The sequence below is a fragment of the Leuciscus leuciscus genome (assembly GCF_965113295.1).
Source record: "Leuciscus leuciscus genome assembly, chromosome: 18".
NCBI classification, from domain to species: domain Eukaryota; kingdom Metazoa; phylum Chordata; class Actinopteri; order Cypriniformes; family Leuciscidae; genus Leuciscus; species Leuciscus leuciscus.
The window spans coordinates 22,011,524-22,038,995 of NC_138742.1; the positions used below are offsets into that span (position 1 = coordinate 22,011,524).

The 27,472-nt window shown below is 37.6% G+C and overlaps 1 protein-coding gene across 1 annotated transcript; it reads left to right on the forward strand.

Moving 5' to 3' along the window:
* Nucleotides 1-70: 70 nt before the first annotated feature.
* cables2b (Cdk5 and Abl enzyme substrate 2b) lies at nt 71-27,106 on the forward strand. Its single transcript, XM_082144501.1, has 9 exons — nt 71-720; nt 11,448-11,540; nt 13,162-13,239; nt 16,503-16,611; nt 16,802-16,955; nt 18,696-18,790; nt 19,277-19,383; nt 21,955-22,159; nt 22,906-27,106. Exons 1-9 carry the CDS (start codon nt 203-205, stop codon nt 23,044-23,046), a joined length of 1,500 nt encoding a protein of 499 aa, XP_082000627.1. The 5' UTR covers nt 71-202; the 3' UTR covers nt 23,047-27,106.
* The last annotated feature ends 366 nt before the right edge of the window (nt 27,107-27,472 follow it).

The window sequence follows — 27,472 nt, forward strand, 5'->3', positions numbered from 1 at the left end:
CTCTCCCCTTCCTCACAGAGCGCGCCTGATGCTTTATTTCAGACGCTTTAGGACTCATCAGCCAATCAAATTCACGCATGCTCGATCTATTTACTAAAATCCTTTACTCCAAGCCAATCAGATAAGAGTGGGCGTGTCCGGATGAGTCGCGGCGGGGTGGAAACAGAATTGAGCATCAGCGGACGGTTTATTTCACTCGAGAATGGCGGCTGCTGCGTGCAGTCCGCAGAGTTCACTGGCCCCATGCACTGGCAAACTGCACAGAGAGCATCTGCGGAAAAGTAAAGACTCGCGGAGGAGACAAGCCGCGCTTTTATTTCTCACTAATATATCCCTGGACGGACGGCCTGTGCGGAGCAATGCGAGTGCAGCGGGACCCCAGCATGCCGAGTTTCAGTGTGCTGACATCGGCGCGACTGTGAACGAACTGCCCGCTGCTGCTGCTGCTGCTGCTGCAAGTGGCGATGGGACCTTCTCCAGCCTCGCTGTGCCCAGACTCGGGCTGCTCAGTGTCCCGCCCATCCTGGTTCTGCCGTCGGATTCTGAGTTCAGTAACGTCGGGAGCACCGAGGTGTTCCTGGAGAGGGAGAGAGGCTCGTTCTCCTCGCAGAATAACCTCCTGTCCCCGTGCAGTCTGCAGCCCACTCCTCTCGGGGCACGGAAGTCTCCGACGCTGCTGTCCGTGCAGAGCTGCGGCTCCTCGCTGGACTCTCGACCGCGGTGGGTTCAGCTCAGGTTTCTGAAGAAAGCTTTCACTTTAGAGGCTATGCGCTCGAGATAGCGCGGTTTAATGTTGATAGCGCACTCTGATAGTTTACATGAACTTCTGAGAGAGACAGTCCACTTGGGTTGTGTCTCAAAATCTAGTTTAAAAGGCATTTAAACTGTCAAGGTGGCATTTTTTTATATTATTATTCGACTTTTTATCTAAACTCTATTCATTTTTGCTTTTATTTATTTGTTTTTCTAGAAATGCTGGACCCATTGTATTTTCTCTAAAATTATTCATATTAAATATTAGTATTGAACCGTTAAAAATCGATATTTTGTTTTGTTTTGAGTTGAGTGCTGGACCACAAAACTGAAAACAAAATATCGATTTTTAACGGTTCAATACTAATATTTAATATGAATAATTTTAGAGAAAATACAATGGGTCCAGCATTTCTAGAAAGAAAAAGGTGGTGAAAGGTATAATATTTTGTCAAAAAGTAAGGGGAGAAAGTTGGTTGTGCATATCAGATATTTTAAAAAGTGACATAATAAGCATTAAAACAATATCGATAGATGCATTACTTAAAATATTTAGCATACATTAATTTTCACAGTAATTATAATTGCAGAAATAGTGTATGATTAATGAACAGATCCAATACTAGTATAAATTCCTTATTATGAAATATATGAAAAGGCTAATGCTACATTTACATTTGGCGGGTCAGAGAAGGAATATTGTAATATGGCTTTTATGCAACACTGCATAACACATCCATTTAATTTACTGCTTACTTTGTGACACTCGTTCTTATGATACAAAGACATTTTAAAACAATACGTGGTCACAGTCACACTTTGCATCAGTGTTCTTTTTACTTATTACATAAGTACTGAGTAATGCTGTTGAACAATATAAAATGAATGCGTAAATATTTTTTGGAGCATTATAATTTGCATTTATTGCTTATTTAGTTAAATATTACAGCATAGCATGGACACATGATGTAAGGTGTTAGTCATTACTCTGCCCAGTTTTAATAAGCATGTTTTGTAACAAATTTGACCCAACCTACATATTTAGTGGGAGAGATCCCATAGTCATTCAGGCTAATGATATGAGGAGTTGGAAATGTTTATGAGAGATGTCTTAATGTTGTCAACCTTATCATTCACTTCATATTTTGTAATTATTTACTATAAATTCTACAGAACCGTTTACAGCAAATATATACAAAACACAAGTGTATTATGTATTAGTATTTATGGTTGGAGGAGCATTTAATGTTTCTTCATGTGATTTCGAGTATCTGTCCAATCAGAGTTCAATTTGTTTGTGCTTTAAATATAAACTCTTTACAGTGAATGAACCATCTGCAGTTACGTACTTCTGTAGGTAGCTGGTTTGATTGAAACACACCTTTTTTCTTCCAAATTCCTTTCCAAATATCATTTTTTACCAATAGTTCTTTTGAAACAAATAAGTTTCAGACTGAACTGCTGATAGACCGAGGCTGAAGTGACAAGCCACCTCTATAGATTTTATCTGCTTGACTTTTAAATGTTGTTCGAGAGACTCAAAAGTATGTGAAAAAGACTCTGTTTTCATTCTCACTAGTACACTCATTGACCACAGACTGAACAAGCCCTTTTCTGGAATCCAGATGACTTCACAGCCAAATAAACGTTGCCTAAAAATGGCCATTTATTTGTGCATGAACTGGGTTGGTTTATCTCTCCCCATGAGGAAGTGAAAACACTAGTGAGAGAATGACGTTTGTTTTTGCTGTTAATCTCAGTAATAGTTCATTGAGCAGTAGGAGGTCTTTATTCCCTTGACTGTACCTCCCCCCAACCCTCTTCCCCTTTTTACTTTAAAAAGGGTGTGACATGTAGATTCAAACCAGACTGAGGAGCCAAGGCAGTCGTTTGCTTTATCAGTTGGAGCTTTGAGCTCAGTCCGTGCTGCATATAAGGGTGGTGGTGTTCTTCCAGCGCTGCACGCTGCTTTGTGCACACAGTACCTGCAGAGATTAAAGCTTAAGACATTCTGTCATATTCTCAACCCTTCAAAGGGTCTCTGCAGGCCTGAGGGAATGAACCGTCTCCGCACTGGAGAATAAATCAGGGCTACATAGCATGAACTTGCTTGATTCAAATGTTACGGTTTCTTAAAATAGTTCCGGGAAATGCATCCAGCAGGCATTTAAATGGACCTTTCCTTGCTTAAAAAACACATTTCAGGATAAATTATATTTGTGGAGCATAGAGAATTTGAATAAGTGTTTATAACAGTTCTTATCATGGTTTTATCATCAAAAGTCAAATGCAGTGAGTGATGTGACATTCACAATAAAGACATAAAGATAGTCTGAATAGTCCAACAAGTAGGAGCTTGTTGACCACTCTTGCCAAATTCTCAGCCTCGTGCATTGTCAGAATGCTTTGAGGCTTTAAACTGTTTATGTAGTTGCTCAAAACAAAGCTGGTATGTAATGTTTAGCTGAAATATTTGCATGAGGGATGTTTTATCTTACAAAGCTGTTGTATCTTACAGTCTCTTCATTTAAGAGGTTCTCAGCTCTACTACCCATGTTTTTCTGATGAAAAGATCATGTTTGAAGAAGACATTCTCCAGCCTTAGGGTTAGTCATTCAAAAATGAAAATTCTGTCATCAGTTACTCAACCTCCTGTCATTCGAAACCCATAAGACGTGTTCTTCTTCAAAACAAAGATATTTTTAATGAAACCTGAGATATTTCTGAACGTCCATTGGAAGTCTGTTCCACCAAAACTGTGGTGCTTCAAAAAACCCTTCCATTTACCATATTTGTTGTGCTCTATTTATGCGTTGACCGAAGTGTATATCTAAATAAAAGCCAAAATTAAAATTTGTTCATCATATAAAGAAGTTCAGTCTCTACGGAAGACTTTGATTAAAGCGCTAGATTCATATGGTTTACTTTCAGTATCCCTTTATGAACTTTTTGAAACGTCAAAGTTTTGGTGGAATGGATGGAAAGAAATCTCTCAGGTTTTACGAAAAACATCTTCATTTGTGTTTCGAAGATGAACATGAGTCTTGTGGGTTTAGATCAACATCAAAGTAACTGATTACAGAGTTTTCATTTTTGGGTGATGTTTTTGGAGGTTATGTCTTGCTATTGACCCTCAACATAAAGGCTATATTTTGACCAATCAGCTTTCTTTAATTCTAAATCATTCACTGGTTGATGTTTACTTCTTATTGTTTTGGCACAGTAGCGGAAAGTTTGGAGAGAGTGTATATACCTGATTATTATTTTAAATGATTCTATTAAAAATTTGTTATTATCGCCAAAATGTTAAAAAGACAGTCAAGCATATTTAAATTTTTCATATCCACGAGTAAAGCTGATGGTGTTTCTGATCAAAAGATATCCTGAGAAGATGGAACTGCACAATTCTGCTAATACTAATTAGGATAGCAGACACGAATATGGAAGCTGTTTCTGCCACGGAATAAAACAATTTAAAAGATAATTGCAACTTTTTGTCTCACAATTCTGACTTTTTTTCTTACAATTGCAAGTTTATATCTCACAAATCTAACTTAGTAACACGCAACTGCAAGTTTATATCATGCAATTCTGACTTTATAACTCTTAATTGTGACTTTATATCACGCAATTATAACTTTATAACTTGCAGTTGCAAGTTTATGTCACGCAATTCTGACTTTATAACTCGCAATTGCAAGTTTAGATCACACAATTCAAATTTTATAACTCACAATTTGACTTTATAACTCGCAATTGCAAGTTTATTTTATACTCCATAATTTTATACTCCATATCAGCCAATATTCAGTATTAAATAATTTGCTTTGGGGGCCTAAAAAACTTGATTGGGACATCCCTAATTAGGTCTACCACTAGTTGGCACGTTGAGTCTGATGGTTACTTTTGGATCACATGACTTCAGTGAAAATAAAGTGAAACCGTAGCTTGAATCAACATCATCTGACAGTGGAAACTATTGCTTCTCCTTGTTCATGCAAGTCCTTACATGTGAGTTAATAACTGGACTAGTAATGAGTGCATCTCTTCAGCCAGGCATTCATATAATATTTTTAATCTTACAGTTAAATCCGGCCTCTAGTTCATAAACGCCAGAGGAGAACTGGCCCCCGACTGAGCCTGGGTTCTCCCAAGGTTTTTTTTTTCTCCATTGGGTCACCTGATGGAGCTTTAGATCACCATTAGGTCACTTAGGGTGTACTCACACTAGCCAGTTTGAACCGTGCCCGAGTGCGTTTGACCACCGAAGCGCGGTTCGTTTGACTAGTGTGAGTGCTCCGAACCGTGCCCGGGCGCGGCTCGATTAGCCGGCCCTGGCCCGCTTGGAAGAGGTGGGCCAGAGCACGGTTCAGTTGGACTCGGGCGCGGTTCGCATGCAGTGTGAGCGCTAACCGTGCTGGACTCCATTGTGTTCAGTGAGAGCGGCGCTCTTCCTGTTTATCCCGAAACCGTCGCACCATAATGAAGTAAGCGTGCTCCGGCACGAATGCTGAAACCCTATGTGAGTGCAGGCCAGAGGGGGAGTGGGGAGGGGGGACAATCGTACTCGGGCCCGGTTCATGGCAACCGTGCCTAGTGTGAGTACACCCTTAATGGAGTTTTTCGGTTGCTTGCCACTGTTGCCTTTGGCTTGCTCAGTTGGGGATATTTTGGGGATATGTAATTTAATTTTATCAATCAATAAATTCCACTAGAAACAAACCTTGTTGTATTATTTTAATTTAATACTGTGAAGCTGCTTTGATACAATCTGTATTGTGAAAAGCGCTATACAAATAGACTTGACTTGACTTGACTTGACTTGTATCCGTGTTTGCTGACTGACCTTGGCTCATGCTCTTATGTCAGTAGCACCCTTAGCACAATCAGAAATTGAAGCTGAGGTACTCTAGAAAAACACTCTTCAGTGTGAAGGGTGCTGCTAATAGTGTCATTTGGCTGTCCTCTACCATTGCTATATTAGATATGCTAAGTATTACTAGATCTGATGTGTTATATTATATATAAATAATGCAACAGGAAGCTCTTCTACACATTGCCATTGAAAACAAATATTATTCTCTGCATGAATGATGAATGATGCACCCTTTTGACAAATTATTTACACTATTGTTCAAAAGTTTGAGGTCAGTAAGAGTTTGTTTTTCGGATGGAATGAGGCCAGTCAGATCTCATGGAAATCAACTTTTTCCTTAAGAGAGCAACGTGTATCCAATGCTGTCCTTCCTTACGTTGAGCAGACTGTGCCAAAACTCACCATACATCCAATTAGAGGATATATTACTCATACGTAGTTGCACAACCATTATAGTCTGTAAGATTTTGTAATGTTCTTCAAAGAAGTCTCTTATGCTCAAAAAGGCTGTTAGTCTGGCTATCACCAGACCAAGCTCAGTCTTTTAAGATTGAACATTAGTCTGGGGAGTCTGCTCTGTATTTTCTACTGCACAAGAGGCGTGATCAACGGGCATAGTTTAAATGACTCTGTACGCAATTGGATAGTCCTTCAACCAATCAGAGCTCAACCAATCAAAGCTCCTGGCAGGAAACATGCCAACAAACGTGTTGCTTTGGAGCATTGATCAGCGGTTTGCAGAAGCAGCAATGGCATCGAGTGATTTTCTTTTTGGTTTTTGGGGTTTTTTTTTCAGGTTGTGCAAAAAAAACATGAAAGTGAGTGTTATTTACACCCACTCGAGCGATTTGTATGCTAAACTAAAGAAGCCATTGAGCATCGTAGAGAGGTTAAAAGGAATTGGATTGGATTAAACCCACCAATAACGCGCCAGGTGGATAAGCCAGTTTGTGATTGGTCCCCGGAGATTTGTAACGGAAGCAGGATAGAATGTACAGGTTTCCAGCCTGCGAAATCCCCCCACCCCCACTTTCAATTCTTTTACTTCAATAATATGTTAGATTTTTACATTTATATTTCAAATAAAATATCAAAAGGATAAACAATGCAGATTTATTTTTTACAGCCATCTTTGATAATATTTACCAAGGGGGCAAATAATTCTGACCAGCAATGTATATTTATATGTATTGTCTAAAACAACATGATTCTACATACAGTTGTTTTAGATAATGCTACCAAACTCAAATATGGCCTCAAATTGTGTTGTAACCCATGTAGCACCTCCAACACACGAGCCCACTGATTGAGGCCTGACATTTCACCCACTCGTTTCTCTGTGGCACTTCCTCTTCAGCCTGTAATAGAGCTTCGACATTTTGCACCAGTGCTTGTAATCTAGCCAAGCCTTTCGTCCCTGCATGTGTGCTATTGGAACACTGAAAGCATGGAATCAAGCCATATGTTCTCTTAGCGCTTTAATACTGTGCATGTCCAGTCCTCGCAGGATTACGCCAGGGTATTTATTCAAAGCCTTGTGACGTGACTGTGGCCTGAGTCTGACTGCATCCAGTTGGCCAGGAACAGTTATTGATCCCCTGGAATGAGGAGCAGGGATCTACTTGACCTGGGATTGTGAGGTATATAACACATGTGGTATATAAAGAAAGAGGAGCAGTGGTACACTACATATAGGGAGAGAGGGTTAACATTCCCTCTACCTCTTGAGTTGAACTTGAGTTATTCCAATAGGATTGTACATTCTTTCTTAACTGTTTGTTTATCTTTGCCAGCCTGGTGTATGAGATTCCTTAGGCTGATGAGAGCCATCCTCTCTTGTGCATTTTGCCCTAAAAGTTGTTTCACAATTGTTATTAAAAGTTTTATTTGAAAACACTTTAAAAAGTAATCTTTTGGCTGAACAAAGAAATTCAGAGTTTGAAGAATTAGTTTTAAGGAATGTTTCAAATGTCATAACACACACAGCTGTCATAATATTTCCAATATGCTATACATTGTGTGCACAAAAGAGTTTAAAAATGCTTTTTACAGTTTGAAAATAGCAGAAAAGTTTAAATAATCATCATATTTGGATTTTAACGACAGCAGCAGTGTCTAATGTCTGTTAGAATGTGCTTTTTTGCTAAATGGAAATTATTACAGGACTTAATAGTAAAGTTAGGGTTGTCACAGTACCAACATTTCAGTAGTCAGTACCAATACCAGTAAAATTTCACGATTCTCTGTACCAATTTTGATACCAGAGCAAAAACTGTTGTTGAATGTACTTGAAAAAATTGTATCCCGTTTTCTCTCGTCTATTGGTTATCACTGTCAATCATCGCCATTTCCAATTCAATTGCGCATTTAAATACGGTTGTCAATCCTCAAACTCTGCAGTGTTCTCAGCATCATGAAAAACTAAACTTGTATTCAGATTGTGAAAGGGTAATAAACAGAAAGAAAGAGAAGAGCCTCCCTTTATAATCACTAAGGCTGTCAATTTCTAAAGTGCAAACTCACTGAATTCTGCACTCTCGTGAAAACTCCAATTATAATAAAAAAAAAGCTGTCTTAATTGTACAATGAATATTTATATTGTGTTTACACTTTGTTGGTCACAGTGAAAGGATTCGCAAGCGTGCGGCTCGCGTTGAAACTTAATGATTAAAACTTACTGACTAGCACCTCTGATAGGCCATTGCGTTCATGCGCTCAACAGATATGATTGGGATTGGCTACAATGCTCAATACTTGTAAAAACACACTGTAAATAGAAACCTTTGACGCTTAGAGAGAGCTCGAACAAACACGAACGAGAGCGTTTGAAAGCAGTGTATATCATGGGTACAGAATATACCCAGTACTCGGCAGAAATGCTAATACCGTCAACTTTTTTTCTTTCTTTTTTTGTGCCGACTGTATCAGTTGTACAACGTTTGACAACCCAAGTAGGGATGTAAGATATATTTGTGCCACATGAGCCTATACTACTTTAAAAAAAAAAAAAATATTGGTCAATATTGTAGCTTTGATTGTGCATGCTCATTTAACCCATTTTTTACATTTATATTTTTTTTAATGCCATCATCTAACATTCACTAAAGATAATTTTTAAAAGCACTATTAATTTAATAATGTGATATTTTTTTCTTTTTTTTTTTCTTTTTTTCACCTCTAAATGAATATCCATTTCCAATACTGTGCTGTGTTTTTGTTTTTAATTTATTAAAATGAAATTGTTTGAAATTTTCAGCCATAATGTGAAAAAAAAATGCAACTTATAATAACAGAATTATAATTAAAGTGCCTAATGTTATAAGTAAATGTGTTATGTAAATGTATTTGGTTTCGAAGAAATGCTTTTTTTTTTCTTTTTTTTAGTGGCATCATTGCTACACATAGTGAAAAGACCCGACTAATTAATAATTACGTTTTTAGTTCCAGTGAAAGCTCTTGTGGATGGTTCATCCAAACATATCCATCTTTCACTGTGCACGCTGCCCACTCTGATTGTGTCTGTGATTCGATATGACCTTTAGTGTCCCGCCTCATCAAGCTTATGTCTTCATTTCCTCTCCATCCCATTTTCTGGGTTTGAGTTGGATGCAAATGGATAGAGGATTTACTATGAAATAAAGAGAGAGAGAGAGACACAAAAAATTACAAGTTGGAATCAAGTGAGTGACAGATGGGCCGAGAGAGAATGCTGGCAGCCGCTTCAGAGTTCATCACCTTTTTCATTCTGGAGATAAAGAAAAGGGTTGTAAGTCATTTGTGTTCAGTCACAGTCTTCAGTTTTTCTTTGCTCTCTTCTTCTCACTCGCCTGCACACAGGTGCGGTTCCTCGCCCTGGGTTATGATAACAGTCATTTGGATTCTGAGGGAGGGTGTATCACCACACACATGGTGGAGCAGATGGAGAGAGTGCGTGAAGGGGGAGCTGTTTATGTTTGTTCACACACTAGGGTTGTGTAATACTTTTCAAACCAAACAGAACGAAGATGTGGCCTGGTTTTGTGCCCAAAGCATGTGGCAGGAATCTGTGATGCTGATGTAGGTAAAGAGGGGTTTAGAACACGCACAGATGGGACATAGACTGAAAGTTATGTAACTGTAGTTATGGTAAGAAACATAATCCTACAGGCTGATTTTTCGGCAGGATTTCTTTGAGGAATTTTCTGAGAAATTAATTAAATGTTTGTTACACATCATGTTTGGGCTTCCTTAAGTCAGACAAGTTGAAGTGTCATTCTAAAAACTTATCAAGTGAGATTTGACCAGCGATCTGGCACTTGCTATTTGGTCTTTAAAACTTGATCTCCTTTAATGCTCCATAATCCAAAGAATTGCAGAGCTCTTGGCACTCTTGTACTGTACATTCCTATGCATAACGTTTGAGTAGACTGAAAAATAAATGGTAAAATCACAAAAAAATTAAAAGTGTGGAGTCAGAGCTGTGGCATAGCAGTTTGCACACATGCTCCTGACATGATGAGCCATGGTTCTGATGTGGGTAATTTAGGTTTGAACCTGACACATCTTGACCCCGTTCACCCGAATAATCTTTTGCCATACTGTCTCCACTATATAAATATGGTAAAAAATAAAATAAAATAAAAACAACGGGAAGAAATCACAGAAAGTATTTTCGGTAACACTTTACAATAAGGTTCATTAGTTAACTACATTAGTTAACATTAACTAATAATGAACTGCACTTATACAGCATTTGTTCATCTTTGTTAATGTTAATTTCAACATTTACTAATACTTTATTAAAATCTTGTTAACATTAGTTAATGCACTGTGAACTAACATGAACAAACAATGAACAGCTTTATTTTTATTAACTAACATTAACAAAGATGAACAAAAACAGTAATAAATGTATTGCTCATTGTTAGTTCATGTTAGTTAATACATTAACTAATGTTTAATAAAGGAACCTTATTGTAAAGTGTTACCGTATTTTCTATAGGATTTTAAGTCGATATGAAATGAAAATTGGCCATATTGTTGGAGCCGATTGCCTCATGGGCAGCTCTCCGACACATTGTGTGTTTGTGCTTCGTGCGACTTGGGCTTTTAGTCTTGGCTTGTGGTACTTTCAGATCTCGTTCCCCTCTCTCACACATTGCATCCTGTCAGATCTTTATTATCCTATACAATAACAGCAAAATACCAGAAAAGTCAATCTTAAACCATTTAATATAAAATTATACATTTATTAAAGGTTCCAGGCTTCATTGTGAATGATTAATCAATGCACATTATTCCAAAGGAAATTGTCTCTGAATGTAATAATTTGCCTAAGTAAAATGTGAATGTACCGGTAGTTACAAGTTGATTGAGCTATGAGCTATAATGAAGGTACAATGTGAAGCAAGTCATGGCCAGTATCATTAGCCACAATAATGACAGGAAACAGCCAGTCAGTTTAGTCACACACTTCAGCTACATTTAAACAGCACATCCCATTAACTGTGCTTGGCTTAACGTGAAGAAACCAGGGAACAAATTGAATCAAATGCTTAATAGGTCAGAACTATTGCAAGCTGGAAATCTGTGTTGGGTTCTTTCCGTTAAAGTGAAGTCATTAGGTTTGGGTTAAATACTTGTGGGCATTTTGGCTGTTTTGCATAGTACGTACTACTACGTAGTCACAGCAGCATGTATTATAAAAGTTGTGTGTTGTCTGAACTGAAATCAGTGGTTTACATGACAATGAAGAGGTGAAGCCTAATATGATAGACTAAATGCTTTTCTTAAATATGTCCAAATGTGTTTCATGTTTTGCCCATGTTTTGTCCCTCAGGAGTCGGAACCTTTCTGGCTCTCCTCGTCCACGACCCGTGAAGAAAATCCACTTTATTAAGAACATGAGGCAGTACGACACCAGGGGCAGCAGGTATTGTTTATTCTCTTCTCTCAGTCTGGGTGTGGGTGGGGGTGGGGGTGTGTTTGTGCATGTCGGTCTGTCTTTTCCACACTATGTAATGTTTTCCCCTCTATGTGCTTCAAAACAAACAATCTGCCTCCCGTCATCATTATTTTCTCAGTTTGAAGGTGATCCGTTACACTTGCTTTATGCTGTGCTTATGTATGATTCATCATGTGAGGTTATCATATCTGACACATATCTGACAGTTTGAGACACTGAAGAGGGGAAGTTCATTTTTTAAAGGATTGCAAAGGCACATAAAAAAAAAAAATGAATTGTTGATTTTAGATTACAAAATTGTGGTGAGTTTTGGCACAGGCCGCTCAACATAAGGATTGTTTGTTGTTCTCTTAAGGAAGTGTTTTTTCTCCATGAGAGCTGGCCTTTTTCCATTTGAGGAACAGCAGCTATGTTTACTAAGTCCCATTATAAACTGCCCCAAATAGACAGCGGCCCTTTTTTTCCGCTTGTGTTCCCAGGCTTTGGGTTTTCACACACACATATGCATGTTCCTCACATTCACAGGGTCACAGACAGGATCGGGGCAAAATAAAACCAATAGGATATTTTCCACTGGATGATCACAGATCCAGATAAGCTTAGTGTTCAGTGGTCTCATCTATCGCATAAACGCGATACGGCAGAGTGTAAAAAAAAAGGGCCAGCAAATGCTGTAGACTAATAACTGTTCCCTGTGAGAAACAAAGGGGCACTGTAATAAAAGTCAACATAATATTCAATTATAATGTTACACTATCTAAAGTCAGTTCAAAATGTGTAACTTATGAGGTCATATCCTATTTTTTGGGTTCAATATAGTTGGCATTCTTCAATAAAACTTGTTCTAAGTTTATAAAACAATCTGACATGGTGAATCCTCCATTGGGCCGCATTCAAATCGTACGATTTTTTATTTTTTATTTTTTTATGAAGACATTTGTACATGAAAATTATGCTTGTTCCAAAGATTCCTACTGAGATATAAGGGGAAATCTGTCTTTGATATCTCTATAAAATGATTCAATTAATGGCCAACTCATACTCGCTATTATTTCTGGTGCCATTTCTCCACTGTCATGTGACTATTGACGAAAAAAAATCCTCTTGGCTGCTGCGGCAGACCCTCAGTTTCATGTTAACTGCCATTTTACCACTCTGTCACAATTCTATGGTTAAAATGCAGTCACATGCCCATAGCTAACACAGATACCATCCCACTTCCTGTGTGAAAGAAGTGAGAGACAAGTGTACACCGAGGCTGATGATGCAGGTGTTCTGGCTCTGTGTGTGTGTATTGGGTATAAAATATCCCCAAAAGGATGGTAATACCAGAAATCGTTGTCTTTGTAGTGGTCCCAATGAGGTAAACCGCTTATAAATCATACTTAGTGATGTTTTTTGAAAATGTAAAAATGCAGAAAGCTTTCGTTGATGGATAGGTTTAGGGTTCGGTTACAAAATATACAGTTTGTACAGTTTAAAAATCATTATGTCTATGGAAAGTCCTCATAAAACATGAAAACACAACGTGTGTGTGTGTGTGTAGAAAAAGTGTGTAATGTTAACTTGTTTGTGTTCGCCACTGCAGGATCGTCCTTATCTGTGCCAGAAGGTCTTTGTGTGCCGCCTTCTCTGTGCTGCCGTATGGAGAGAGCTTCCACATCAGGTACTCAAACACACACTCACACATAAAAAAATCATAAAAAACTTATTTAAATCTAGGGTAGGCAATTTCGGAGAGGCTAGCAATAGTGAGCTAGCTTTGAAAGCAGAAGACCCCATCCCTTCAAGCGTCTCCTAAGCCACGCCTCCTCCAAAACACATGGCACAGCCAGAGCAGAGTCTACAAAGCCTCACAGCGTTAAATAACCTCATGCCTCAAAGCACAAAATATTACAATAATAATTAACTAAACAACTTAAAGAGCTCTTACTTGTACCACCTGGCTGCTGCAGATTAATTTCGGCGTTGATATTGTTAACATACAAATGCATAAATCCGGTTTTGAGGACAGCTCAGAGTACTGTTATTCATATTTATTAAATTTTTTTTAGGACAGATTCATGTTATTGAAATATTGATATTTTAATTTTTTTTACCTTCATTAATCAAAAGTTCATAACTAGACCTCAGACCTAAAACCACAGACTTCTCTCTGCTTATGTATGCAGGACTTCTCTTATCATTTGGTCCGATTAAACCCTGCCCCTACCCCTGCCCCTGGGTTTTACCAAAAATATTATTGTTTTTGCTTAGTATATTTGTTACTCATTTAGTTAGCAGCAGTTATTCACACTTGGTTGACTGGTTTAAAGTTTCTATATTAAAATATACTAATAAATTAAAAGAATCATTGATTATTAAGGATGCAGAATTGTTCATTGGGAAAAATTGGAATTTCCTTGTGATTCCCATTCCTAGCCTTCACTTCCACGACACTTGTCCTTACATTATCTTTAAACAGACAGATAAACACGGAGATATTTCGAGTTGAATGTGCAGTCATTTGGGTTCCTCTGCTCTCCTCTGGGGATTCATATACAGGATGAGATTCGGGGAAAATGGGGAAGGAAGGAATTTTTCCCACATCCTTGAGCTGGGCCTGGTATGACACGAATGACAACACCCTCTCCTTTCCCACCATCTCCATTACAGTTCCAGAAAATGCCAAAAAAATAAATAAATAAGATTGAAAACTTGTGAAACGTTCTCTTATCCACCTTTTTCCTGACCGTGAAGTCTCGCCCAACTCATAGTGGAATTATCCTTTACATTTCCAGTCTCCGGTGTTTCTAGTCAAATTAGCCTATTTTCAGAGCTGATAATGTAATGTTAAACCTATGAAAATGGTTTTTAAAAAGCACATGGCTCCATATTACCATCACGTTACAGTGTTGCTGTGACCGTCTTTTGTTAGTGTCTCACCCGTCGAAGTTTAATGAGTGTGTAGATGACATGAAGCTACATTGAAAATAGATGTGCGCTCATATCCTACATACAGCTGCCTATCAGTTGAAGTTAAAAACGATAAGAGCGCACATATAGGGGTGAATTCAGGTTGATTGGGAAACTTTTTCCCTGTTATCTTTATGGCAAAAAGCATCCCAATCACCATGAATTCACCCTACCTTTTATGGGGAGCATTTTAACTTAAGTGCTGCAAGCTATGGCCGTTTTCTCTTGTCAGTCTTTGGCATAAAATGCAAGGCAAATGGCGCTGTTTACGGACATTCTTTTCAGATTTATTGGTGCTCAAAACACATACTTTCCAGGAATTTCTTCAGTTTATTGCTGTCGTTGTGGCAGTCAACAACAGCTGAGCTTAACCCTGTCCTCATTTTAACTTTAGTAATGTTCAAAGAGTTTGTTTATTTAATTGTTGCTCTTTTACCCCATTTTAACAATGGGTTCCTACTATGCAGACAGGACAGCATCCAAACGGAAGTTAGAATCCATTATGGCGGCGCTCATCATTTGATCAGGAAAAAGGTGGATACATCGAATTTCTGAAAGAGAGAAGTAAAATTACAGTCATGCTACGTAAGGTGGTTTGAGACTGTAGATAAGGGATGCTAGATGAAGGGGATATATGTGTGTGTTCTGCTAATGATGTAAGAGCAGAGCTGTACACAACACAATCATTTGCTTTTCCTTCAAGAAGTAACTGAGAGTGTTATCGGGTTGAATTTGTCTGTATTAGGCGAATTAGACTTGTGATTGTTGAGTTGAGTTTGTTATTTCTGTCTTACAATAATTCACAGAAGTACTGGGAAAAACTTTTATAGTTTGTATATAAGCACTGATGTCTAAAGTAGAGATTAAATAGAGTAAATAGCCTTTTGAAAGTAACTTGACACTTCAAATAAAGATTTATCAATTATAGATATAACCAGTAGGTGGCGACAAGTGACTGTTAAAAAATTTATTTGTCATTGAATCATTCATTCAAGATATTTGTTCTAAAATGCTGATTCATCCAGTAATGAAACATGTGAAGTCTTTATAAGTGAGTCATTGAATCATTCATTAAAACTGATATAAAAAAAATTATTCAAATTAATTAGATTGTTCAGCTCTTACCTCATCTTGAAGGACTTTATTTAGCCAATAGATGTAGTGTTAGTCAAAGCTGGTCAGAGGTAGGGTAATGGGTAATAGGTAATGGATAATGGTAATAGGTGGAGGGACATTATAGAGATAATTTGTTTGGACAGTTTTGTGAGTGCAAGAGTCATCAATATTTTTGGCGCGTTTTTTTAGAAGGGGAAAAGGAAAATTTGAATTCACATATCAAATAAAATACATTTTGTCAACTACAAGGAGTACACTATATGGATGACCTCAGAGCTGTTAGACATATATTTATCCCTAAAGTTTATTTATAATATTTTTTAAAGTTTTCTCTCAGTCAAAATTGGTTTTACATGATCATTGCATGCTTTCTCTGACCCTTAGAATTGAACAGGGTTGCATTTCTCAAAAGCATCATAAGCCTAAGTAGATCATAGAACCATTGCCACCAGTTATCACCGATGCTTTTGAGAAACGCAGCCCAGGCTGTTTTTGCTGCTGTACCTTTAAGACTTCTATAAGTAAATCACCTCAGTTATGGTTAGCTAGCCTAGAAATTATGTAATGTTTGCTCTTAAGCTCTCAGGGTTTAGGGGTAGTTGGTGAAAAGCTAATAATTAAATAATAAAAATGTAAAGTTCAAAAATAAAACACTTCCTAAAAAAATATTTCATATTTTATTTGTTTACCTGCATGTCATGTGACAATTATCCCACATTAGAGAACAGTGAATGTGCAAACGTGTCTATGAAAATCTAATGAAAATCTCAATTAAATATTTTTAATTGGGAATCCCTGTTCTTCATTATCAATTTAATCAATGAAAACCAAGCATCTGTCCGTCTGTCTCTGTCTCAGCGACCCTCGTCTGGACGGTCAGCGGCGGAGGCACTCATCTGGAGGAATATCCACCACCCTGGAGATGCTTCCCGGGCTGGAGGGGGTGGAGCTGGACATGTACGGCAGGGTAAGAGCTTGTCATTCTATCACTCACCTGTCAATCAGTCAGTCAGGGAATGTCACAGAGCATTGTTCTCAGTGTACCAGTCGTCCTGCTCAGAAATGACAGGTTTATATCGCCTCATTTGACGCACCCAGGGGCTGTCGGGATGTTTCAGGCTGACAGACAACTTGTTATGATCTTATGTGTTTTGCAGACGGTGTCATACGCTCAGTTCCTGTACCCCACTAACGCTCTGGACCGTCACAAGCCCGCTGTGGATCTCACTCTACCCCTGCCCTATTCCAGAAACAGCATCACTCACAGTTTTCCTCCCTCTCGCCTCAACAGCACCGTCGGTCTGGACCTGGGTATGTCACACACTCATAAACACATACACACAAACTACTACACATAGACTTGTGAGGACCTCTCATAGTCATCTACTGTATTGCTGTAGACTAACCCTTACCCTACCCATTACCTACACATCATTGGCTTTATTTGGTATTACTTGACCAATTTAAAACCTTTATACTTTTTAATTGTGTAATAGATTATGTACAAGATATTAATACTTTTATTCAACAACGATGCATTAAATTGATCAAAAGTTACAGTAAAGGCATTTGCAATGTTATAAAAGATTTCTATTTCAAATAAATGCTGTTCTTTGAAACTTTCTATTCATCAAAGTATCTTGAATGGCTTTCCTGAGGTAAATGTAACATTAAGCTGTTTTGTTTCCGCTGTTGAAATACTGATTGAGCAATAGCAATTACATGAGACATGATCAATTTCGCTAAGTTCTATTATATCTTTCAACAAACCTTCTGATGTTTATTCATGTTTATTCATGTTTATCTTTTGCAATATTTGGTCCTCACACATGTAATAAAATTACACGCACCCTTTCTCTGCTCAGTTCTGTAACCACTTAAATCTCAGCCACAGTGAAATTTGACAACATCTGTAACTCTTTTCTGTGGCGGATTCCTTTGCTTGTGACCGTTTTTGACTTTGCTAGACTTTAGATGTAGTGTGTGTGTGTGTGTGTGTGTGTGTGTGTGTGTGTGTGTGTGTGTGTGTGTGTGTGTGTGTGTGTGTGTGTGTGTGTGTGTGTGTGTGTGTGTGTGTGTGTGTGTGTGTGTGTGTGTGTGTGTGTGTGTGTGCATGTGTGCGTGTGTTTGTCTACTTGTACAACTATCTTTGTGAGGACCAGTTTGAGTTTCAGACCATCAGAGTGAGGATGTCCTCACAAAGGTAGATGTACAAGTGTGTGTGTGTGGTACTGTGTGTCTGTGTGTGTGTGTGTGTGTGTGTGTGTGTGTGTGTGTGTGTGTGTGTGTGTATGCGCATGTGTGTGTCACCTAAAAGGCCTAAAAGCATTTTAAAGCTAATTCTGGACTGGACATGGTGAAATTCTCTTTCATGCTTGTCTAAATGGTGACATTAAATCACACAAGCATGCGACACACATACACACTCACACTCAGAAAACAAACACACACTTGCACAAAGAAGTGTGTAGTAACTGATGGGAGCTTAATAAAGGTTTTAATGCTATATTACTCACAGAGTGGGTAGGGACATTTCAATCAACTTGATAGACACAGTCATTATCACAGTATTTCAGGCACAGATGTGCGTGTGTGTCTGCGTGCGTGCGTGTGTGTGTGTGTGTGATTACTAATATTGCTATCCCTGCGGTCTAATACTTAGTGAGTGTGTGAGTCATCAACACAGCTCTTTCAGCTCTCTGTATTCTCGTACCTTATTTCACAAACCTACATTAACTACACTTGTGTCAGCCAAGTTGTTGCTGATTGTAAGGACTGAGTACAAGTGCTGTTTATGTGTGTTGTTTTAAAGGGGTAGCTTCCCCCCAGAATGAAAATTCTTTCATCATTTACTCTCCCTGACAGATGACAGATGTTTCTTTTCTGGGTGAACCATGCCTTTAATATAGCTCTGCTCAGTCAGTGCAGAAAGATGCACCATTATCTCAAAAACATGTATAAACGTCGCATTCAGTTACTGTATGTTATCTGTGGTTTGATTGGCTCATTTGACAGCTGTTTTTTTGTGTGTATTTATGTTTATTTTTTCAGGCATAGAAGACACTGAGTATGACCCTAATATGCTCAGTGACCCCCAATGGCCATGTGGAAAACACAAAAGAGTGCTCATCTTTGCCTCATACATGGTGAGATGGAGATATATATACATTATTCTATTGAACATATACAGTATGTTTTAGTTTTTTTTCTTTTTTTGTATATAACCTGGACTTGTTCTTCAAAGGTTTTCGGAGAATCATCCCCCTATAACACAACGGCTTAGCCATTAACAACCTAACCCTAACCCTTTTCACAGATGTTTGTGTTTTTGGAAATTTAATGCAGCCCAGTTTGGTCATGTTTCTTGTTTTTGGACATTAATTTACCCATCAGACACATTTGTAGGGATGAATGGCTATCTTTGTGATTTAAGGGTCTGTGCTCAAAGCAGGGCAGTCTGACCAACAGACACGGATAAACATAACTTATCCAGCTGACGTCATTACTGACCACTGGAAAATACTGCTAATACTGTAATTCTTTGAAATGTTTTTATTGCTGAATATCTTACTAACATGTAAATCCTCAGTGTTTACTGTCACTCTCTTTCTCACACTGTGGTTCTCTCACAGACGACAGTAATAGAGTACGTCAAACCATCAGATCTGAAGAAGGACATGAATGAGACTTTTAAAGAAAAATTCCCCCACATCAAACTCACACTGAGCAAAATCAGAAGGTACACACAAATTTGAACTCTTATTTCAATAACTGTTTACATGCACAGAATATGGAATATGGTTAATCAGAATATGGTCATATTGTTGTATGCACGAACATGTTAACCCGATTTCAATATCCAGTTTAAGCCAAAATTCTTTAAAAGACAGCTTTAACCCTTGTGAAAATGAAGTACACTGTAGCATACTTGTAAAAAGAGTACTTATAGAAATAACATGCTTTAAAAGAATATGCTCAAGTGCAAACTGCATGTGATGTTTTCGGACACATAATTGCATGTTCTTGCAATTAAATGAAAATGTATTATAGACTACTGTACATTTATTTTAAATGCAATTTGCTGAACTTCCGAGTGCTTTGGGTACTTTTGACCCACTTAAGTAGGACTTAAGTAGGACTTAAGTAAGTGCTATTTTGGGGACTTAAGTACATCTTTATATGTGATGTCATAATGACTTTTATTGTCTTATGAAATATGGTTTAAGTGTACTGCCGAATGTACTGACAAGCATTTATGGTAAACTAAAATATACTTTAATGTAATTTCTATCGAAACCTGAATGTCATATATTTAAATATATTTGCAATTATGAAGTTGCAATATTGAATTACACAATACAGTTGGAATTAGTACTTTACATGTGCTTTAGTATTAAAAAAAATATTAAAACAATGTTTTAAAATATACTTTTTTTAGTATAATTTGGACATTATTACAAAGTGCACTTTTTTTAAAAGTGTACTTAAGTGTGTGTAAAAACCTAGGCCCTGTTTACCCCTAGTGTTCTGTCTCTTTTTTCCACTTTCGACCATTTCTGTCTTGGACAGGTAACTGTGTGGGATTTTTCAGATCTTTCGATCTTATGAACGAAGTAAGCTCACACAATTTACGTATGAATGTGCCTGGAGAAATCAGGAATGGTGCGAGAACATTGTGAACATTTTCGTCTTCAAACCAAACTTGGGTCTTGAGTCGACATTTTTTCAAATGCGCTATCGCACATCCTATAAAGTTTTCGCGTATGGTCAGTAGGCGGAGAGCAGGTGGTCTTTTTTGGCTGTTTGAACGCATTCGACAACATGAGCGAAAGCAATCTGGTCGAATGCGTTTTCGACTACCTCTGGAAGTGGTAGTAAACACTCGCCTGTATTTAGCGTCGTCCACTTGCGATCCGAATGATGAAAATGCTACTTAAAGGGCACCTATTATGACCCTTTTCACAAGATGTAAAATAAGTCTCTGATGTCCCCAGAGTATGTATGTGAAGTTTTAGCTCAAAATACCCAACAGATATTTTTTTACAGCATGTTTAAATTGTCATTTTTTGGGGCTCAGAAAAACGCGCTGTTTTAGTGTGTATCCCTTTAAATGCAAATTAACTGCTGCTGCCGGCCCAGGGGGCGGAGCCTCACGAGCTCGCGCTTCAGTCAGGACAATCTCATCTGATAATATCAGAACAGAAACTCTCAGTAGCGTGTTCATTTTGACTCGGAGTCGGACAGTAATGCCCACAGCGCCAGAGAATATATACTGTATGGAGATTAAACAGGTATAGTTTAGCTTAATTATGGTTATAACTTATTTGTTATCTGCTTTTATCCACTATTAATACAAGCCTGCTGTAGCAGACCTCGTCCGAATGATGACCAAAATATACTGATGAGTTCAATGAAGTTTATTGTAAATCACACAAAAGATGAAGCGTTAGTTTTACTCCAGAGAATCACTGTAAGAACAGCTAAATAAACACAGTATAAGATGTGAGCATTAAAGTCTTATCCATAAACTCTCTCTCTCTCCCTTTCATTAGCATGGAACATACACAGCGAAGTACACAAAACACTCGTTACAACTAACAGCAAACAAATATATACACACCTTTTCAGTCTGTGCTTAATAAACTGGTACACTGTAAATCTGTAAAACTATTCGATGAGCTGTCATAAAGTGCGCGCTCTCACTTTCATTTCTGCCGTGGTCAGTAACGTTAGTCCTGTCGCTCTGGAGAGTGTAATCTGGATCACGAACAGTTGGTACAGATCCATCCTCGAGTAAGAACGAGAGTAAATGAAGACTGATATGTTCATTCTGACATCCAACAACAAAACACCTCAGTCGCTTAGGAGACATTCTTGTCTACAGCTGCTCAAGCGTCGAACAATGGCGGACTCTGTGTCCAGCTCACTCAGGGCGGGTCTATGCTCAAACTGAAGTGTCACTCAACAGTCGTGGGAGGGGCCTGCGCAATTCTACGTCACATTGCGCTGAATCTGAGAACAGATAATTCTGAGATGGTGCTTATGATTTATTGAGATTGTAAAAAAAACACTGGGTGGATTTTTATCATTCTAGGGTGGTTTTGCTCACACACTGCCAACACACATTTATGTTCAAACACCATGTAAAAGTGAATTTTGCATAATAGGTGCCCTTTAATACCAGATGTAAACAGGGCCATAGCCATAGCTGTTTAATTTCATTGCACATTCAATACAATGACAATTATTTTGTCTATTTAATTTCTTCTCTTTATCTCTCCTAACATCTGTCATTCCCTCTCGTCATCAGTTTGAAGAGAGAAATCCGTTCAGTGGGAGAGGAGTCTTTATTGCAGCCGGTTACCATTGCCATGGCATTTGTGTACTTCGAGAAGCTAGTCCTACAGGGGCGTCTCAACAAGCAGAACAGGAAGCTGGTGGCGGCCGCGTGCCTCCTACTCGCTGCCAAGATCAGCAGCGATCTGAAGAAACAAGAGGTCAAACAACTGATTGACGTGAGTGATGCTTTGCCACACACTTTCCAGTCAACACACATACACTACCGTACAAGAAGTCTCTCATTCTCACCAAGGCTGGATTTATTTGATCAGAAATACAATATAAACAGTAATATATTGAAATATTATTACAGTTTTAAAACAACTGTTTTCTGTTGTAATATATATATATTAAAATATATTTATTCCTTTTATGCAAAGCTGCATTTTCAGCATCATTACTCCAGTCTTCAGTGTCACATGATCCTTCAGAAATCACTCTAATATGATGATTTGATGCTCAAGAAACATTTCTATTATCACTTCTATTATCAGTGTTGAAAGTAGTTGTATTTTACTAAGCAGCTGCTTAGTATTTTTATGGAAACCTTTACACATTATTTGGGGATTATTTGATGAATAGAAAGTTCAAAAGAACACATTTTTGGAAATATACATTTAGAATTAAAAGTATTAATTAAAAATGAATAATAAAAAAAACTTGCTGACCCTTTTAAACAGTGGTGTACAAGCCTTTAATAGAGTAAAAATAAATCTTTATAGAGTGCTGTATCGGCCAAAAATTGGCTGATATTTTGAGAGTTTTATATGCAGATTATGTACACTATATGTGTCAATGCAAAAATCCACTCGCCCTTGTCAAAGATGTCAGTATTTATTGTACATCTATGTACAATAGGTTTTTTTTTCATATTATTTATTCTTATTATATTTTTTCTATGTTTTTTTTTCTCTGCCATCAGAAATTTGAGGAGAGGTTCCGGATTAGCCGTCGGGAGCTGATTGCTTTTGAATTCACCATCTTGGTAGCGCTGGAAATGGCACTTTACCTTCCGGAGAGTAAAGTCATGCCTCACTACCGTAGACTGGTGCAGCAGTCGTGAACACGCAGATGAGATGCGTAAAACAGCCGAAAGTGTGGGACTCTTCAGGTATCAGAGCGAGTACACATCAACACAGGAAGAACTGATGTTCCAAATGATGCTTTTTATAGTAATCGGGCCTGCAGCATTTGTTTTCGTGGGTGTCTGTTTTTGTGACCACCATGGGAATACTGCTAAAGGAAAACAGCAAGGATTTTCTTTTATTGAAAACAGAAGGTTTTTAACTCTCAGACGACAAGGGAAGAGTTTAACTCCTGCTACTTCACTTGTGCGAAATGTACAAGTGTGAATGCATGTTTTTAACATTCCATTTCTATTTTCCAAAAAGAACTTTTATTTAATGTGGACCTCTCCTTTTATACAGAACCACCTACCATTCACTGTAACACTAAAGCACTTTTTTATCTATACATGTATTTTATCTAAACCTTATGCAATTATAATAATATAATCATTAGCACAGATTACATAACATATATGCATTTATTTTAGTAGCGTACTCTTGAAAGCGTTATTGAGTGACTAAATCTACCTTAGTATTCAAACCCAATATGTTATTTGTCTTTGGGGCTTCATTTTACTGTGAAGAGTGCTCTATATTAGAGCTGGTTTCAAGAAAAGCACATTTTCAGTGCTGTGTTGTTCTCACTTTTTTCTTTTTTATAGAATTAAAAAGAAATGCACCTTTTTTTTTATTCCACAGAAGAAAGAAAGCCCTGATGATGTAAATGAGTAAATTATGACAGTGGGTTTTTTTTTTTTTTGGTGCTGTGTGTGTGTATTTATGTACTGTATATTCAGCAAGGATGCATTAAATTGATCAAAAGTTACAAAAAGGACATTTAAAAAAAATATTAAACATCACAACTGTTTTCAATATTGAAAATAACAAATAATGTTATAATTAATGTTTCATCAGATCATCATATTAGAATGATTTCTGAAGGATCATGTGACCCTGAAGACTGGAGTAATAATGCTGAATTCCTGCTTTACCATCAATAAATTACAATATAAACTATATAAAAATTTAATTTTCAAATAAATTCAGAATAGCTATTTGAAATTGTAACAATATTTCATAATATTATTGTGTTATTGTATGTTTAATCAATTAAATGCAGCCTTGGTGAGCATATTTATGCTAAATTCACTGTTTATTTATTAACTGCCATAAAACATTGTGTTCAGTCTCAATTTTCATTGACAACTAGTAACCATATACTGTATCATGAGAATTATCAAAAAACAAAAACAAAAAAAAACACTTGTTACTTGTAGAAATGCCAGTCATTGTGTTGAACTTAAACAAGTTTTAATTTCTTCCAGCACCCACAACCTGTGCAATATTTTTAGATGCTTTATGTCTCATTTCCTCACAAAACATCCCATTCCCAATTCAAATCACACATTTCTTCCTGATATTATAGATTATATTTCAGTGCAGACTGTTGTGAAAAGGTTTTGTGTTGTGTGTCGGTAGCTAGTTTGCTGCTTTGTCCTTTATATAGACGGATGTATTTTACATACTGTGGTCTCAATCAGTACATCCTTGTATTTACTTAGATAATGTGCTGGTAATATTGTCTACAAACGTCTATAGATGATGTATTTTTTGAAATAAGACTTTGTTTTCCAGTAATGTTTTCTTATTCGGATATTGTGCTAAGCGAGACATTTGCACTTTGAAGCAGCGCGTATGCTATGGCGCCATCTAGAGGAAGCGATTTACAATCACATGTCATTAGAAATGTAAGGAAGTGGATTTTGCTAGATAACCAGCTCATTTACTCAGGAGATATCTATGTAAATCACACATAGATTGGACATTTTTCCAGGTTTTGTTACTTTGTTTCCGTGTGTGCTACTTTTTGAGACCGAGAGCCCCAGAACAAACTAAGATAGCAGGTATTAATGGATAGGGTGAACTTTTACACGCGTTCAATTAAAGTGCCTAAGAATGTTTGTAAAGAATAATTTTGTGAAGAGAGAAAATGGAAATAAAAGCAATTTAGTTTATTTACACCATTATTTACACTGTGATATTTTTATAGCCTCCAATGTTGCCAAAAAGGCAAAACGATACCAGTTTCCTTCATTGTTTTTTTTTTTTGTTTTTTTTTTTGTCAAGACTTTGTATTATTTGAGATCAATGTTAACACTCAATTTAATTCGAATCTGAGCATAGTTGAGGTAAACCCATCTCTCACTGGACAGATCATATTCTGAGAGACCTGATTTTGCTCAGCCTAATGTTTTTATTTTTGCACGGCATCAGTTCAGTATCATATGTGTTTATTCTGCTCATCGTGATTTATATTTCAGCTCAGTGGATCGTTTCAGCTGTTGTGATCGTTCAGTGTGTGATAAGTGTTATATCTCCTTTGGATGTTTCAGTTGTGTCATGCCTACAGTACTACTGTTGTGTTTATTTCAAAGGTCAGAGGTGAAGGAGAATGAATCCTCAAGAGAACAGAAAACAGACTGCATTAAATGCATTTCCTCTGATCTCTTCCATGGAGTTGAGCAGATTTAGCTAATCTTCCATTTATGAATTATGATAGGAAGGCTGGGAAGGACGCCAGCAGTAGATAAGAGATATGGCAGTATTGTAGTGCTGCTGAAATCATATTAGCATTTTTCATCTGCTGAGGTAGAGATATATCTTCTCTCTCTCACTGATGTCCTGTAAAACAGCACAGTGAGTACAGCTGTCTTTCCATGTGCTTCTTTGCTATGCTCTCTCTCTCTCTCTCTCTCTCTCTCTCTCTCTCTCTCTCTCTCTCTCTCTCTGTCTTTGTCAACCTTTGTTTTTCAACCCTCTCCTGTCTTCAAGACTTTTATCATCTGCATGCTTACGCTCATGGTTGCTGGCAGCTGGATATGTGAAGTTGGGCCATATATTGAGTAGCAGTGTGGAAGCTATAAGCCAAAGGACCAAAGTGAAAACCGCAAGAATGATACAGCAGTTCGTTGTAGAAGTACGTGGGGCATTAGGAGAGGAGTATAGAGACTTTCTGGATAACACAACGATGATCCAAGAGTGGACAGAAGAGCATGACTATGTATTTCCTTCACTCATAGTCAGTGCTGCCGTGGAGAATTGGGAAGAGGATGATAACTTTTTGTTGACATTTAAAACCCCCGTTTTGGATTGTTTTGAGTTAACTGGGAAGAAGGCCTTGTACTTGACTTGTTTAAAAGTGTAAAATGCCAGACTATTGACTGGCGTTCCTTTTACAAAATGGATGGATTTTCTTGGACTTGACTCTTCCCCTAAAGGCTGCTGGCGTGCTCTGTACAAATGTCCCATTAATAAGCGGACAGGTGATCTCCAGTGGAGAATTGTACATGGAGCAGTAGCTACAAACAGACATGTGGGACACCTTAATCCTAGCATTGGGGTGGGTTGTCCTTTTTGTTTAGAGGTAGAATCAGTGTTCCATTTATTTGTGCAGTGCTCACGTTTAGGGGATCTTTTTTCCCTTTTAAGCAATTGGTTTTTATCTTTGGGTGAGGGATTTTCCTTCAAATTGTTTGTTTATGGTCCTAGGTATTCTGTTCAAAGGAAAAGAACTTTGGTTTTAATTAATTTTTTATCAGGTACTGCAAAATTAGTCATTTGGAAATCAAGGAAAAACAAACTTCTAGGGCAGGATGCAATAAGTGTGGTTCCTATGTTTTTGGGTCTTGTGGCAGCTAGACTAAAAGTAGAGTTTGCCTACTATAAGTTGGTGGACTGTTTACCAAAGTTTGTAGAAACCTGGTGTGTTAATGAGGTATTGTGTACTTTATGTGAGAGAAATGAGTTGGTGTTGACTTTTTAAATTTACAAAAAAAAAATTTTGGATGAAGTGTGAATAATTTACGATCAAATTGTTATAATAAAAGTGTATTTAAAATTCAAAAAAAAATCTCTTTCTCTCTCTCTCTCTCTGTCTGTCTCTCTCTCTCTCTCTCTCTCTCTCTCTCTCTCTCTCTCTCTCTCTCTCTCTCTCTCTCTCTCTCTCTCTCTCTCTCTCTCTCTCTCTCTCTCTCTCTCTCTCTCTGTCTCTGTCTCTCTCTCTGTCTCTGTCTCTCTCTCTCTCTCTGTCTCTCTCTCTGTCTCTGTCTCTCTCTCTCTCTCTGTCTCTCTCTCTGTCTCTCTCTCTGTCTCTCTCTCTCTGTTGTTTATCCATGTATTTACAGGTGACATTTATTTAGCTTGTCTATGAAAATTTTTATTTGTCGGTTAATTGTCATAATTGTTGAGTTATCATGCACTTTCACAAATATATTTTCTAAAATCACTGACTACTTGTGCAAGTGACTTATTTATATTCCTGGATATTGTTAGGACAGAAAGATCTTCCTTCTGCACAATATGACTAAAAATACAAGTACTTTTCTTTCCACCATTTACAAATATCATAATGTTAGAAAAGGT